Source organism: Brienomyrus brachyistius, unplaced genomic scaffold (genome assembly GCF_023856365.1).
Source record: "Brienomyrus brachyistius isolate T26 unplaced genomic scaffold, BBRACH_0.4 scaffold63, whole genome shotgun sequence".
In the NCBI taxonomy this organism is placed as follows: domain Eukaryota; kingdom Metazoa; phylum Chordata; class Actinopteri; order Osteoglossiformes; family Mormyridae; genus Brienomyrus; species Brienomyrus brachyistius.
Genome location: NW_026042338.1, coordinates 65,225 through 82,641, shown reverse-complemented (window position 1 = coordinate 82,641; position 17,417 = coordinate 65,225). Strand labels below are relative to the sequence as shown.

The window sequence follows — 17,417 nt, the reverse complement described above, 5'->3', positions numbered from 1 at the left end:
ACGAGGCAGGGAACAACCCAGGATGGGGGGCCAGCCCATCGCAGGGCACACTCACACACCATGCACTCACACAGGCACACCTACGGGCAATTTAGCAACTCCAATTAGCCTCAGCATGTTTTTGGACTGTGGGGGGAAACCGGAGTACCCGGAGGAAACCCCACGACGACATGGGGAGAACATGCAAACTCCACACACATGTGACCCAGGCGGAGACTCAAACCCGGGTCCCAGAGGTGTGAGGCAACAGTGCTAACCACTGCACCACCATGCCGCCCTCACAGTATCCATTCTATATTAAATCAAACCAGCAAAAGGTGATTATAAAATAACCGTCTTAGCGACAGTTACAGAGTGGCGTAGTCACCCTTTCGCTCTATAGCGCCCCCTACCCCTACTACGATTATAATTATAATAATTGCCTCATGTGCAGTTACGCTGGTTAAATTACCTGGAAATGTTATTAACTGCACATTCTCCTAGAAACTAACAACAGTGCTCACTCAGGTATATTTATAATGGTCAGAAAGCTGATGTAAAGTCTGATATAGTGCTGAATGTGTTATTTTGTAGACAGTAATAGGTTTAATTAATTTTATATTCCATTACTGTAGAAAGCTATACTTGCTTACTTAAGGTATTTTGCGTTATTAATGTGTGATTTAAATGCAAATAGTTTTATTACAGTCAGCATTTATTCACAGTGAGTAGCTTGTCATCATGAAGAGGAAGTGTGACAATCGTGAGTTTTTGGGCAACCACAGAAAAGCAGGAAAGTAAGTACAGACAGTGAGATAATTAGTGCCAGTCAGATGATAGACGTATACAGTATGTGAGTCAAAGGTTCTTCATATATTAATCATTCCCATTCAGGTAACAAATCCTTAGAAATCCATTCCTGAGCATCATGCCAAGAAGCACCACTTGTTTACTGATAACTGCTTTCATGTAAACTCTGCTGTGCTGAGAGTAAAGATGAAGAGGGAGAGACAGCAAGAGGCTGCTGACGGCAGAGAATGCAGGCGACATGGAGGGGAGTGAGAAAAGGAGCAAATATTGATGGTTAAGAGTGAATAATGACGTCACAGCAGCCTGATCCTGATGTTAGTTTAATATGCTTCTTAGTTTGGCCTGTGGTGTGTATTTCAGATACAGCATTTAATCAGGGAGACTGAGTGTGAGTCAATGACAGAGAGAGAGAGAGAGAGAGAGAGAGCAGACAGGCAGGTGAAGATGAAGGTGTATTAGGGAGGAGGGGGGAGGAGCTTGGACCTTCACCAAATCAGCCAAATGTAAATGTCACGTCTATCAAACAGGAGACCCTGCTTTCAGGAGAAATGGTTTAAAGATCACACTGGGCTCCCTTACAGCCCCCCCTCGTCTTAAGGGGGGTTCTTTGTTTCTACTGTGCAAAATAATTTGTAACACAAATGTCTAAACTGGCATGAAAGACACATTCAGCTCTTGTGAAGACTGGCATGTGAAACTGGAAAAGGCACTGGGGAAATTCAGTGCACATAAAGACAGGCAGTGCCACAGATTAGCACTGATGACATGGATTCAGAAGATCAATCCTGTTAATATTCAACCTTCAGATGAGCTGGAAAGAGCAGCAGCAAGTGAGGAAAAATCTTCTGAAGTTAAGTACTTGGCACGGCAAGGCCTGGCTTTTCGAGGTGTTGGTAAGGAGAGTGGGAATTTCAAGCAGCTTCTAATGCAAACAGCAGAGGGCGATGCAGAGCTGACCATGTGGCTGAAAGGTCACTTTGATTTCACCAGTGCTGTTTAACTGTAACGCCTGTTCCTGGGTTGCCCTCAGTCCTTGTTATTGGTTATGATTCTCACTGTCCTGCATTGTGTCTTGTTAGCTGTGTATTTAAGTGCCTGTTCTGCTTCTGTTCTTTGATGGTTCATTATAGCTGTATGTTGTATGTATGTATATAGTTCTCTAGTTGTGTTTATTCCATCATTTAGTTCATTCCTGGTCATTTGCTGTTTATTTTGGATCCATCCTGATCCTTTTGGTTTTGATGTGTGTGTTGTAAAAAACCCTATTTTCCACCCGTGTCATGCACTGCCGCAACCAGAAGAGGGCAGAAGATATGGCACAAAAACACAGGAAGAAGCCTAACTTTAAAAAGAACAAAAAACATCAAGACTCATCCAGCATGGGGTGGTGGGTTAACGAATAACACAAACAATCAAAGAATAAGCAAACAAATGAGAGAAAAGATGCAGAGATGACTGAGAAGCAGGGGATGACTGGAGAAGAGACGACAGGACCAGAAGACAGGAGGGATACAGGGAGAGCGGAGAAGGCAGTATAACTGAATAATGGGAGAAGAGGAGAGACTGCAGAGGAAGGAGAACATAGATGACTGGAGGGGAGGGAATATAGGAGCAACAGAGAGAAGGAGGAAGGGCTGCAGAGGAGAAGACAGGATAAGAGGGGAAAATGTGAGCAGAGAAGGACAAACACCCCCACTGCCCAGCAAAGTGCACTTGTAAGTAAACCACAATTTTAGCCTTGGGCTCAATATATGGACTTGTCTCTGTGTAGCGATGCATAGAATCCTTGACACTGGTTATGACTGTACTGTATTAGTCCTAAACCTGCCATTATAGAGTAAGGAGAAAAGATTTTTTTTTAAATAAATCATTTTAAAAAAAGTAGAGCGATGTAGCCCCCGGAGAAGTCCCCCCCCCCCCCCAAAGCCCTGTTTGTTCCTTTCTAGCTACCAGATGAAACTCACAATGCACCCCAACGCCACCTAACTTCTCTTCCACATGATGCACCTTATTTACCCTCTGAATCCTGTCTATTATTGAGCGTTTTTCTATCCATTTGATTATCAGCTTATTACACTGTATGTACATTAGTCAGCCACATATGCTGTACGGCTTTGTTTTCCGGACAGTCTGGGCTACTCAGATGTGTCATAATTCGATTTGTAAATGCTGACAGTCTTGATTTTATCCTTCTTATCAGGAAAAACTACTTCTGCATATAGATATTTCTCAATTTTTAGTCTCATCTAATATAAAAATTGGCAGGTAGTACAAATATAATCTTATAAATGCTGAGATTAGAGTATCTGCGATGCAGGAATGCAGGGGTTTCATTGGGGCCCTTTCTATGGCTTAGTACTGTGAAGGAGTACATGGTTAGTGCCAGGCGCAAATGAATATCTTTGATTTTGCATCCATGTGGTAACTTGTTGAAGTTGTCTGATAGTCAGTAATACATGGTTTAATTAATATGATTGTTTATTTATTACTTTATAACATCTAAAAGAAACTGAAATAGGAAAGCTTATTTTAATTTATGGTCCACTGGATAAACACAGACATTACAGACGGTTTTAGAGTCTAATGCTGAATGTTTTTTGCGATCATTTTTCTGCCTGCATATGCTGTGATTGGTGCAGTGAAATTTGAGAATGTGTTTGTGGTCAGTATCATAGCCTCAGACAACAAACCAATGCTGTAGTGTGTCACTGTGTTTACATGTGAGAGGGGTTCCAGTTACATAATGAACTCGTTCTAATTGTTTTGACGGAGCTCGACAAACTTAAAAAATAAATGCTGGTTTTATTAAAAACTATGTCATATAGCTATATTCCAGATTTATTACAGCCAAACACATCTCGGAGCTCCGAGGAACCTCCTTCTCCCTACATTTCCCTCCTTCACACTCTTCCCTCAAATACTGTTACATTTGTCTTTTTTCCACACTCACACCCTATCTTGATCATACTCTGACTACATGGCATCCATATGCAGGGCAAACTATTTTACAGTCTTATCTAGTATAATAGGACATAAACATTGAATTTGATAGTTATCTTTTATTTACACATTAGAACACAACGCATGAACATGAAGGGATCGTTTGCATTTGCAACCAACACCTCCGCAAACCCCCCTGCGGAATACTGGCCGCGGACAGGGGTGGGAATCCCCAAGCTGGAAGACTGTACTGCGTCATGTTAACATTAGCTAGCTAGTTAGCATGGATACAGAGTGCACCGGGCTAAAACTATAAAGGACGTAAGGTGTGTGATATAGTAAAACACTTACTAACTGGTAATGCACGTTAGCATTACGTTAAATGACAACTTTACCTGTTACTTACCAGAATAGCCTCCTACACGTGCGACGAATGACAGCAGGCAGAAGGCGGCGCGTTTTTCAGAAACACACCGGAGTTAAACTTACGCCGCGTTATTTACCGGCACTTCTAACACCAACATTTGCAGCCATTAACTCATATGTGGTAGTAACACTGAAATTACTTTCTCTGCGTCAAAATAAGGCAACACTGTGATTTTGATACTTTATCATTTATACTTAACTGTACCTTCCTCCCATTCCTCCGTCTCTGCTTATTGACATTTAGGAGAGTGTCAGATATAAATTAACAATTCAAAATTATCAAACAAAGACAGACACAACACTGAAAAGATGAAAAAGACACAGTTTGAAAAGTAAATATGTTTTATTGCAAATCTCTTATCTTAACATAGCCTACCTTATCATATGTTAACTTAACCCATCTTATATTTTAACTTAGCCTATCATCATATTTTAACTTAGCCTATCTTATCATATGTTAACTTAGCCTATCATATTTTATCTTAGCCTATCTTGTCATATCTTAACTTAACCTATCTTATTATATTTTAACTTAGCCTATCTTATCATATAACTTAACCTATCTTATCTTATTATATTTCAACTTAGCTTATATTAATATATTTCGTCTTAGCCTATCTTATATTTTAACTCAGCATATCTTATCCTATCGTATCTTATAGCTACATTAACACTTAAACAGTATCACTTTCCGTTGGGTCCCGCGGGATCCCAGTCCCAATGCAGGGCTCTAACACGGATATTCTAAGAAAAAGAAAATAAACACTTTACTTAACTTTACTTAAAGCAGTCATATAACTGCATTATACATACCCAATTAATGCCTTATAAATCATTTATAAAAGTATTAAAAACACGGCTGTAAATACTTATACAAAGGCATAACACATTATAGCTATCTTGATAATGCATTATGAATGCTCTGATCTATATATACACAATAAATATCTTCATAATACATTATATCGGCCATTAATCCATAATAAACATGGCTATAATGTGTTATGCTTTTTTTTCTTCAATATTTATACCCATGTCTATAATATATTTATGGATGCATTACAGTGCATTGTGAAGGTGTCAATAATGCAGTTATATTACTGCTTTAAGTCATTTGTAAACCTGAATTCACAACCTTATAATTACTGCCTCTTGCTACTTCTTCTGAAAGGCAGGGGACAGCAGAAGAAGCACCACTTCATCTTCTTCTTCTTCTTGTGGCTCTTCTCAGTATCTTCTTCAGAAAGATCTTCGGCATTCACATGGAATGATACTTCTTCTTCACTGTAGATCTTCTCGGCAGCATCAGCATCTTCTTTTGTTTTATCTGTCTTCATCACTTCAGTCTCGTCCTCTTCCTCAGGTCCTTCTTCTGGTATAGTCAGTAGCTGTGATCTGTCTTCAGATGCCACCATACACTGAAACCTGACCAGTGTGGTAGCATCAGCATCTTCTGCCTGCTGGAATACCACATCAGCTTCTTCATTTTCCTCAGGTCCATCTTCCTGTAAAGTCTGCAGCCATATTCTGGCTACATATGCCGCCATGCACTGCCAACTGTCCACTGTGGCAGCATCAGTGTCTTCTGCTTCCTGAAGCTCCTCATCTGTTTCTTCATCTTCCTCAAGGTCTTCCTCCTGGATGGGTTCTAGCCAAGTTCTGCCTACTTGTGACACCACATATTCCACAGCATTCCCTGTACTTTTCCCTCCTCCTCCCTTAACCTCCTCCACATTCACTCCCACCTCACATACATTCTCCTCACCTCCATTTAGCATATCCATCATACTAATACCAGCCTCTGTCCCCTCCATCACAACCCTGGAGGCCTTCCCCTCAAATGTTCCCCACTCTGGTACCTCCACATATTCCTCACTACTCTGCCCCCTTACCTCACCCTCCCCCCGGCTTGTCCGGTCCTTCCTGACTTTCTTTTTTTTGTTAAGGTAGCAAGTTTTATAAATTTCCCAGTCTTCAGATGAAAGGCCGTAATTACTCTGAAGACTCTGAAGCAGTCCATCGTTTTCCACACTCTCCCCTCCCTTACCCAAATCGGTAGACCCCCCCAATCCCCCCTTAACCCCCCCAGCCTGGACAGTGGGGAGTGTCACTGGTGAGAACTCCTCCACACCTTCTCCCCAGTTGATCACTTCATCCCACAGGTTCCAGGCTTCCCAGTGTTGGGTGTTGGTCCATCGATCAGCTCTCTCAATTCGCTCTCTGGGGAATAAATGAGAGATTAACCAGCACTTAAGAGAGATAATAAAATAAAGAGCTGGAAATTCTTCAACCATACAGAAAATACAATTGTTATAATTATTATAATAAATAATTACAGGGTTCACATATATAAAAAAGAAAGAATAAAAGAAACAGCGAGCAAGATTGCAAAAAAAATCTACTGTAAAATGCACGATACTGTAAGTGCAATAGCATATTAAACAGTAATGTCACCAAATTATAACTAGAATCAAATACGAAACAACTGTGCTCCACATCAAATGAATACCCAGATGAATACTACCAAGAACTGAGTTAACACTAACCAAGCTAAGAATATTTGAAAGTGTTAATCCTGTGTAACAATGTAAATAGATGTAATGATAAACTTAGAAGCATCTAGCCTACTCTGAAAGTAATGCCCCAAATTTTTTTTTACAATTTACCTACCACCCTGTACAGTAGGGGGTCCCAACTTCCGGTCGGTGTTCCGGTACCGTCCGCGCGGAGTATTGCACCGGGCGGCAGACAACCGGGGGTAGAGGAGCCAGCCGTCCCGTTTATTAGGGGATCGCGCCGTTTTGGAAAGAAAGCTGCCCGTATTGATGTACGGAAATACGCCATTAGCCCCGCATGTCCGTATACACCGTCAATCTCCCGCCGCTCGGCGTGGGAACCCCCAAATTATACCGCCGTCTTACCCATCCGTGACACTTTTCTACGACGGAAACCGATCCGCGGACATCGAAAGGTTGGGAAGCCCTACTAAACTAGCATGTTTGAGATGAATTTACTAACCAAATAGTCTGTCATTATTTAAATATTAGCAACCACAGTAGCAATAAAAACCACTGCACTTTAAATGACGTTAAAAAATATGTAATATAAAAAAAATGTAATGTTTTTTATTGTATTATAGACATTTACTATGTCATTATAGTATAAAAGGCTAAATAATCAAAGTAGCACAACATCAGTTGAAGAATTCAAAGACATTTTGGAGAGCTAACAAGCTACTCACCTCTGCGCCATTTTCACTCAGAGTTTGTTGTGCTTCAAACGGTAAAGTTTGTTTACGTTGTTTCTATGGAAACTGCTCTGACTCTCCGCTTGACCGTAATATAAAGGCATGTATGCAGTCATTTTCTGATTGCAGATTTGATCCCTATGCAGTAATTGACCACTGACCTCTTGGACCCTCTGGGCTGCCTTCACCTGCATTGAGGCAGCTGTTACGTTTGCTGTCATTACATTCAGCCCAAAATATCAAAGTACAGGATTTAAGATTTGAATTAGTAACAGGACCATGGGAAACAAAACATATATGTTATTGATCCCTCGAAGAAAGTTTTCAATTTTCTCCTTCTTTCAGTTCTTAAATAACGTGTCAGTTTTTGCTCTGTTTGGTTGGGATTTACCATTTTAACATTGTAGCAGTTCCTAGGCAATACACAGACAAATTCTTTTTTTTAGGATGGAATTGTTATGCTGTAAACGATTACCTTCACGTTTCAACAAAGGTACTTGCTTTCGATATATAATTTTTTGTACATGTGTACTCTGGTCATACCCCTTGTACATATGGATTGCATGGAAGGACAGTCACTGCTGTCACCTATACTGTCCCTGTCTGCTTTTCTCATTTAAGTGTTGATACGGCAAAAGAAGATGGACCTTTTGTAGAAATTTCCAGCCAGAGACTTGGTTCCTATATGAAGAGAATATTTTATTTTAATTCAGGCTTGCATGTGATCTCCCCTTTACTGCACAAGGAGGGCACACACATCAACAATTAGCAATGCAGCAAAATACAGATGAACAATTTCTCACAGTTTCAGAATAAATCAGATTTCTCTGTAATTCAGAGATTGTCTAAGACTTCTGCTAGATCATTTTCTGCACTTGAACCTAATTTCAAGATAAATGACACCTGGGTCTATTAAAAGAAGGTGATGCTGCCTGACCCACCAACCAAGGCTGGGAGGAAAGGGAGGAATACTAGTCAAAGGAAGGAAGAAAAGCAGCCCACCCTATCTCATGGTCATGGATACAAAAGTCAGGGAGTGTTACGAAGAAGACACCACACTTAAGACCATTGGTTTTATGCACTGAATTACACCAGGTAGAGTTTTTGCATTCTAGCTGTGTTACGTAACATTCCTCAGCCTTCATTTGTTTCCACATAATGCAGGACATAATTTAGGGTGCCAAACAAGACAGCGGAACTGCAGTATAGCCAATTATTTGTTTCAGTAGTTTTATAACAACTCGAACATAAAATGTTTGCTTTTCTTAGATAAAAGTCCAGTTGAAACAGACTTTATTTTTAAATGTTAGATTGGATTTAAGAGATGGAACATGTTGCTTGTGTTAATACTGCTTTGATTTTGAGGATGAAGTCTGAAGTGTAGGTGACGTGTAACAGGTTGTTATTTTACTTTTAATTTATAATTATACAAGATTCTGTTTTCCTTCTTCTGTCTAACCTGATGGGTACAATATCCTTTAAACTTTCCCATGATGCTTTTGTCCTGCATCGCCCCTCCCTCTGTCTTTTCCCCTTTATAAGGGTCCCGACCTCATTTCTTCTTCCCTTTGGTGTATTGCACACGCGGGAAGAGGTGAGGATCCCCCGAGTTAGTAAATCAATTGTATAATTATGACACATACATTATATATTATATTTGATTTATTATTCATCATAAGCAAGGGATAGAAAACACATCTATACATAAGTATATACATTGTTTTACTTTGAGCAGAGAGAGCAAGAGGGCCAGAGCATATGAAGTTTACCCCTTTCCTTATTGTTCCCAACAGGTTCTATAAAATCCGGGAACGACAACGACATCTGTAATATCCCTTCCTCCTGCACCCCACACACACCTGATAACACCCCAAAACACAATGCAGAGTATAGGCAGGGAATGACCGGTTACATAGGTACACTAGTGCGGCTTGTAAATATGCCCTTAATTTATGCCTGAATATCCCTCCCATATAGTGGCTGACCACATATCATGTGAAAGACCCGGAGAGAGTGAGTGTATATATATATGTATGATGTGCATGTGAGAGACACCATCGGAAGTCCGGTTCAGTTCCTCAGAGGCACTACTATGGAGGCGCTTACAGTAATAAACTTGCTGACCGCAAAAACTGGCACTATGATGGAAGTTATGCAGAAGTGCAGAGTAGATGGAATAATTTTTGTACCTCAATAAGATTGTATGCCTTTTGCCTGTGTCTCCAGCCAGTGCCGGGGGTGAAACGCACCTGCAATTATCAGCGGGATAACATTATCGTTCTTTTTATTCTGTGGAAAATGAAAGACTGATTTGCTGGCCAGATTTATTTATGAATCATAAACATGTTGTGGGCTATATAAGTAAAGTCAGGGCTCTCAAGTCTTATGCATTGACTGTGAGACACTTGCATTTCAACCAGTTCACATGCTCACGCGCCGCACCTTATGTTTGTCAAGCTGAGAAGTAAGGGTTAGGGTTATAATTATCAATAAATAATGTACTTCCCTGTGAAACAATGATGCTGTATGTTTATTTGCATATCATGATATGGTGCAGCCTTTTAATAGGTTTCTGTTTTTCTGTTAATCCATTCATGGTGTTGAATAAGTCAGCAAGCATAAGTGTAAGGCTAGTGAGTGACTGGTGTTTTCGGGGGAGACTCCCTAGAGCTGGAGAGAAATACCTTAAGGCACGGGATGAAAAATCCCAAATCTTCCAGGAAAAATGTCAGCATTATATGTATTTGCCACACAGAACAGAACAAAAAATTCCTTAGGGAATCACTCGCCTACCATAGTCACTATACTACTCAGAACGCCTGGCAGCCACCAAATCAAACATAGGAAAAGGTCCGGATTTATAGCGTTAGAATGTGGTAGAAACTAATATCCATAACGTACCATCCTAGAACACACTGTGTTCTAAAATTTAAGCCCAATTAAAATCTGAATATTAAATGAGGAAAATAATTTGATTTGTTCTTCTATCCCAAGTTGTGGTCTAAAAGCAATAAGACCACCATCCATTATACCTGCTTTGGGGAAAATGCACTCCTGTAGCCACTAGGGGAGCTCTCACCTCTTCTGGGCCCAGCTAAATAATTATGTTACGCATTCTAACAAGCTTTATTATCTGTGTCAATAAGCCCTGCTTTTACACTAACACTCCTGCTGAGAGGCTAGTTTGATTACCAGTCTTGCCCTTGTCATTAGGAACACATGAGAATTTGCGCAGTGCTGTTTCACAGTGGATTCTCACTGGTTTTCCCCAAGACTGGTACGATACATTTTATTCAGTTTCATACCACAGGTTATTGCAAGAGGGATCAATTGGTTTACTTTTATACTGGTGCAAGGAAACTATTATTATGATGGTGGGTTATCAAACACAGTAGCTGGCTACCTTGCACCAGAATACCTTAGTGAACTGCTGACCACATACAACCCTCCACGCTTGCTTCGCTCTCAAGCCATGGGATATCTGTTAGTGCCTAGGGTAGAAAGAGCTACGGCAGGCTGCAGAGCTTTCTCCTACAAAGCTCCTCAGCTGTGGAATGGTCTTCCACCGGATGTGCGGGTTTCAGGTTCACTCTCAATATTCAAGTCCAGACTAAAAACACACCTGTTTAGTTTAGCGTATAGGGACACCAATTCTAGCCCTAGCTAACTCTTCACTCCCAGTCAGACCTGTAGTGTGAGGTGTAGAGCTGGGTGGGGATCGGTGCCATTGGCTTTGGATGAACTGGATTGTCAGTGCTGTCACTCTAGCTTTGCAATCTCTTGTGGAACTGGAGTGCTGACATTTCAGGGACTCCCCATGCCGGCATTCCCACTTGCCTCTCCCTCCTACTGATGCTGCCATAGCCATATCTGCCGGAGCTTGCAGATTGCACTTCATATTGTACTCACCTAGCTTTTAGCACTGCCAATAGCCTCCTCTACTATGCCTAATTGTACATTTTATTTCCCCTACTCCTCCTGGGGGGTGATGCCTGGAGACCTCAATCTATCAAGATATCCAGCACACCCGACCACCACCAGTGACGTCCCTGCATCCAGCTCGCCGTTCTGATCTTCCATGTATGACCCGCTGCCTTACCTCTGGTTGCCTGGCAATTGGAAGAAGACTCGGCTTCGGCATTGGCTTATCTTCCTTGCTCTCCTCTCTCTATTTGACTATCCCTGCCGGCCCCTGGAGGATGGGCTTCCCCTTTGAGTCTGGTCTCTCTCAAGGTTTCTTCCTTCTAGGGAGTTTTTCCTTGCCACTGTCGCCTATGGCTTACTCACTGGGGGCTTTGGGTGCGGATACTGTAAAGCGCTTTGAGACAATGTAATGTTGTGATAATGCGCTATATAAAAATAAATTTGTTGTTGTTGTTGTTGTATCTCAGACATAAGACGCCCATTACGTACCTGTGTATCACCTATATGGGCTTGGAATCTGTATATCAATTGAAATAATTATTCATAGCCCAGATAGCATCATGTTATTGTTTCAGCGTTGAAGTATAGTTAAATGCATTGAATTATGGTCAGTGATAAATTATCAGCATTGAAACTGAATTGATTTTTGGTCAGATGTTCAATATTGAAAAATTAATGGTGGCGAAACCTTGATATAAAGTGACTTTTTCAACATTGAAAATAAGATGCTGAGTTAACATCAATATTATTGAAAATAAAAATGGAAAAATGAATTTATGGGGGGCGGCATGATGGTGCAGTGGTTAGCACTGTTGCCTCACACCTCTGGGACCCGGGTTTGAGTCTCTGCCTGGGTCACATGTGTGGAGTTTGCATGTTCTCCCCATGTCGTCGTGAGGTTTCCTCCGGGTACTCTGGTTTCCCCCCACAGTCAAAAAACATGCTGAGGCTAATTGCAGTTGCTAAATTGCCCGTAGGTGTGTGTGTGAGAGTCACTGGTGTGTGAGTGTGCCCTGCAATGGGCTGGCCCCCCATCCTGGGTTGTTCCCTGCCTCGTGCCCATTGCTTCCAGGATAGGCTCCGGACCCCCCCGCGACCCAGTAGGATAAGCGGTTTGGAAAATGGATGGATGGATGGATGTGCACCAAAGCACACACGTTTTTTTCTGGTGGCTTAAACACATTTTTGTAACTACTGGCTATTTTGCAAAAACTCTGCACACAAATAAAAAAACCACCATATCAGCAAAACATTGTAGGTCTCTTGCAAAAGCTAATAAATCGTGCTTAACTCTTCAAACCTTTGGAAAAATTGTATTTTTGTACCAATCAGTTAACACTAACCATCATCTTAATAAGCACACAATGTGCCAACTACACACTTATGGTAGGAATGGAAAACACATCTGGCTTTTGCTTTCTCTGTGCACGAGGTATGTCAATTTGAGGTCATACTTTTGTCATAAATAGTTCTGTAAACACAATTCAAGATTCAAATTTCAAGTATGAATGTTTATTCACATGCATCAAAAGAAACATAAGACAACATACAATTTCACTGAGAGAGAGAAAAAAAATCATTCTTGTCGTCTCTTTGGGTCCGGCCACAGAATTTCATCAACATCACATGCAATGCTTTCTAGACCAAGGCACCGGGGAAACTCTCCTGGAGTGCCTCATCCAGGCCTGACATGATGCCTGGTCAATATTCTCGCATGCCTCCTCCATTGCCTGTAAAAGAGCCATGCGTTGATGGGGATGACGATCATAGACCTTCCAGCACCAGGCAGAGAAGAATTCTTCAATCGGATTCAAGAATGGAGAGTAAGGCGGGAGGTTGAGTACAGTGAAGAGTGGGCGACTGTAAACCAGTCCTATGGAAACTAATATTGTCCCATATGATGACATAACTGGTCTGTGAACATTAGTGAGCATATGATGTAGGCTGTCCAGGAATGTAATAATGTGTGCAGTGTTACATGGGCCCAGGGTTGCATGATGGTGAACAGCACCGTTCTGACTTATAGCTGCGCACATAGTTATGTTACCACCACGCTGTCCTGGGACATTGATTATGGCACCGTGTACAATAATGTTCCTACTCCAATTAGCCTCACCGTGTTTTTGGACTGTGGGGGGAAACCAGAGTACCCGGAGGAAACCTCACGACGACATGGGGAGAACATGCAAACTCCACACACGTGACCCAGGCAGAGTCTCAAACCCGGGTCCCAGAGGTGTGAGGCAACAGTGCTAACCACTGCACCATCATGCCGCCCCCCATAAATTCATTTTTCCATTTTTATTTTCAATAATATTGATGTTAACTCAGCATCTTATTTTCAGTGTTGAAAAAGTCACTTTATATCAAGGTTTCGCCACCATTAATTTTTCAATATTGAAAAAATGACCAAAAATCAATTCAGTTTCAATGCTGATAATTTATCACTGACCATAATTCAATGCATTTAACTATACTTCAACGCTGAAACAATAATATGATGCTATCTGGGCTATGAATAATTATTTCAATTGATATACAGATTCCAAGCCCATATAGGTGATACACAGGTACGTAATGGGCGTCTTATGTCTGAGGTAGCCAGCTACTGTGTTTGATAACCCACCATCATAATAATAGTTTCCTTGCACCAGTATAAAAGTAAACCAATTGATCCCTCTTGCAATAACCTGTGGTATGAAACTGAATAAAATGTATCGTACCAGTCTTGGGGAAAACCAGTGAGAATCCACTGTGAAACAGCACTGCGCAAATTCTCATGTGTTCCTAATGACAAGGGCAAGACTGGTAATCAAACTAGCCTCTCAGCAGGAGTGTTAGTGTAAAAGCAGGGCTTATTGACACAGATAATAAAGCTTGTTAGAATGCGTAACATAATTATTTAGCTGGGCCCAGAAGAGGTGAGAGCTCCCCTAGTGGCTACAGGAGTGCATTTTCCCCAAAGCAGGTATAATGGATGGTGGTCTTATTGCTTTTAGACCACAACTTGAGATAGAAGAACAAATCAAATTATTTTCCTCATTTAATATTCAGATTTTAATTGGGCTTAAATTTTAGAGCACAGTGTGTTCTAGGATGGTACGTTATGGATATTAGTCTCTACCACATTCTAACGCTATAAATCCGGACCTTTTCCTATGTTTGATTTGGTGGCTGCCAGGCGTTCTGAGTAGTATAGTGACTATGGTAGGCGTGTGATTCCCTAAGGAATTTTTTGTTCTGTTCTGTGTGGCAAATACATATAATGCTGACATTTTTCCTGGAAGATTTGGGATTTTTCATCCCGTGCCTTAAGGTATTTCTCTCCAGCTCTAGGGAGTCTCCCCCGAAAACACCAGTCACTCACTAGCCTTACACTTATGCTTGCTGACTTATTCAACACCATGAATGGATTAACAGAAAAACAGAAACCTATTAAAAGGCTGCACCATATCATGATATGCAAATAAACATCCAGCATCATTGTTTCACAGGGAAGTACATTATTTATTGATAATTATAACCCTAACCCTTACTTCTCAGCTTGACAAACATAAGGTGCGGCGCGTGAGCATGTGAACTGGTTGAAATGCAAGTGTCTCACAGTCAATGCACAAGACTTGAGAGCCCTGACTTTACTTATATAGCCCACAACATGTTTATGATTCATAAATAAATCTGACCAGCAAATCGGTCTGTTAGGTTGAAGAAACTGTTATTAATCATTTTGTTATCACTCCTGTATGATCAGCAATGAATGTAAATATGTATATATATTATTTTGTTTTCCCCTAGCCTCATACTTTAGATTATATTAATAATAGCATTCCCACCTTAGCAAAACCGGAGCTTTCTCTCACCTCCCTATTCTGCATGACTCTTGCGCCTCCCACTGACTATAAATAAAGGAGTCAAGGGGAACCACCCTTTGTAACACATTCTGCTGTAGTTTGCATTGCAGAGAGTGTGGGTACCCTTGCAAGTAAAAACTATAAAGTGTGTTGTCTCAATAAAAGGTGGAGTTGGGGTGGAAACGCCGGGCGCTTTCCCCAACATAGAATTTGGTCCTTCGAGCCGGATCCGAGGAACCCCGAAGACGTCTCCAGTACGCCGAGAGAAGCGACACCGAAAACTGCCGGCAGTCACTCGAAGACGGGTGCAAGAAAGACCTGTGATGTGAATTCGTTATCAGGCCGGTGATTAGAACTGCGCTCGACGTCTGGTGATGTCTGAAGGACCTCGGTGACGGAACAGAGAGCACACTACATAGGTGAGAAACACGGCACCTAAGTGAATAGGTGGCCAAGTGAGACATACGGAACCTAAGTGAGTAGGTGGCCAAGGCATGCATGTGGTTAAGCTTAGCCGAAATTAAGCGGGAGCGAAAGTAGGCGTTGTGGGAGAGAGTGTACGGCGTTCTATGTGGATGTGTCCTTACAGGTTTTAGACTAACCTACACGATCCACCCTAAAAGCAACAACATACTGGTGACTGAAGGATAAAGGACGGGTTTCATCCCTGAAAACTAACACCGCTGCTCTAATAGTGAGCAGTAGAAGGCCGTGTTGGTGTCCTCCTGAGGTCTCATGCCAGGGACTTGCTTTTAGGATTTTTTATGTTTTGTAGTGTATTCAATAAAAGGTAACAATGGGAAAAAATCTGAGTAAACAAATCAAATTAGAGGGAGATGAGAAGTTTATGGAAGGATATAAACCAGGATCAGGACAAATAAGTAGTCAGAGATGGAGGAAAAAACATGGGTTTGAAGGAAAACTCCATACTCCAGACATATTAAAGTTACAGGGAAACTTAAAACTGGAGATGTTACAGACTACCAATAATAAAAAAGGCCAAGATAGAAAAAAGGAATACGTTTTCTCTGATGCATGGTTAGAACAGAGTAAACTAAGAGATAATAAGAGACAACAGAAAAAGAGAAATAAGGAGAAAAAACTGCAGGTGGCTTTAATCACACTAGACGAAGAAACGGCAGCAAGACCTTCTGCCCCTCCAGCTCCTCCACCGCCCCCACAAATTCCGGTGCCTGCACCGGCGCTGGTTCCAGCCACAGATAGACAAGAAGCAAGGGGGGGGGGGGTGGAACCATCTCGCATGTTAACTCGAGGGTCTGATCCCTCTCTATATCCTGTAAAAGATTTGGCCACAGCTAAAGTACAATGGCATCCAAAAAATAACACAGAACAAGAGGAGGTAGAATGGCAGTGTCCCCTCGTAGAAGTGGCAAACCCAAATCGAGGGCCAAATAATGCAGGACCCGAAACTATGTTAGTATATAGACCCTGGACCGCTGAGGATAGAACAGCGGCTTTAAAAGGAATACCCCCGGTTGAAGAAGGGGTACCCGAGTTTTGGACTGCCATCCTAGAATTACAAAGTAGTTTTCATTTGAACGGCAGGGAAATGTACCGATGCCTAAGACAGTTGTTTACCCATAAATGGGGACGTGTGGCAGGCGACTTCACTGGACACGGTGCCAATAATCAGCCCTTAGCACATAACTCGCAGGAACTCATACAAGCATTACAATACCTGCGAGAGAGGATAGACACAGTCTTCGTGAGATGTGCAGATTATGGGCGAATAGCGCAGTGCAAACAAAAACATGGAGAGGAACCAGAGGATTTTATGGATAGGATGCGAGTGGTGTTCAGGGGAAATTCAGGAATTCCTCACGACGAGGAAGACGGAGGAGTGTATCAGCAACAATTAAAACGAGCTTTTGTCGCAGGCCTAAAGCCTGAATTGCGAAAATATCTCGACAAACATTGGGTACATCAGAATACTGGCTCAGTCCAACAAGCCTTAGAATATGCCCAACACGCACAGAAAGCGCAGAAACAGCAAAAGACAGATACAATATTCAGCGCCTCTGACGTGGTAGCGCTAGTGCAAACGAACCCTCGGGGACGCGGGGGATTCAGAGGTAGAGGAAGAGGAAGATTTAGAGGCCGAGGAAGATTTAGAAATAAACAAACAGGAGGGTTTTCACAGGAAACAGAGTGTTAGACATGCGGGAAACCTGGACATTTAAGCAGGGACTGCAGGTCAGGGAAGCGACCATTTAATCAAA

The 17,417-nt window shown here is 41.7% G+C and overlaps 2 protein-coding genes across 2 annotated transcripts in view; one reads left to right on the top strand and one right to left on the bottom strand.

The window, feature by feature from the left end:
- The window catches only part of LOC125725241 (uncharacterized), a 68,535-nt gene extending 62,449 nt beyond the window's left edge, over nucleotides 1-6,086 (bottom strand). Inside the window, exon 1 of the mRNA XM_049002016.1 lies at nucleotides 5,278-6,086. Coding sequence (XP_048857973.1) covers nucleotides 5,298-5,969 — 672 coding nt within the window. The 5' untranslated portion in view covers nucleotides 5,970-6,086 and the 3' untranslated portion in view covers nucleotides 5,278-5,297. The remainder of the gene's footprint in view (nucleotides 1-5,277) is intronic.
- Nucleotides 1-17,417, top strand: part of LOC125725225 (uncharacterized) — a 132,587-nt gene that overhangs the window by 60,238 nt on the left and 54,932 nt on the right. The gene's annotated exons all lie outside the window — the stretch shown is intronic.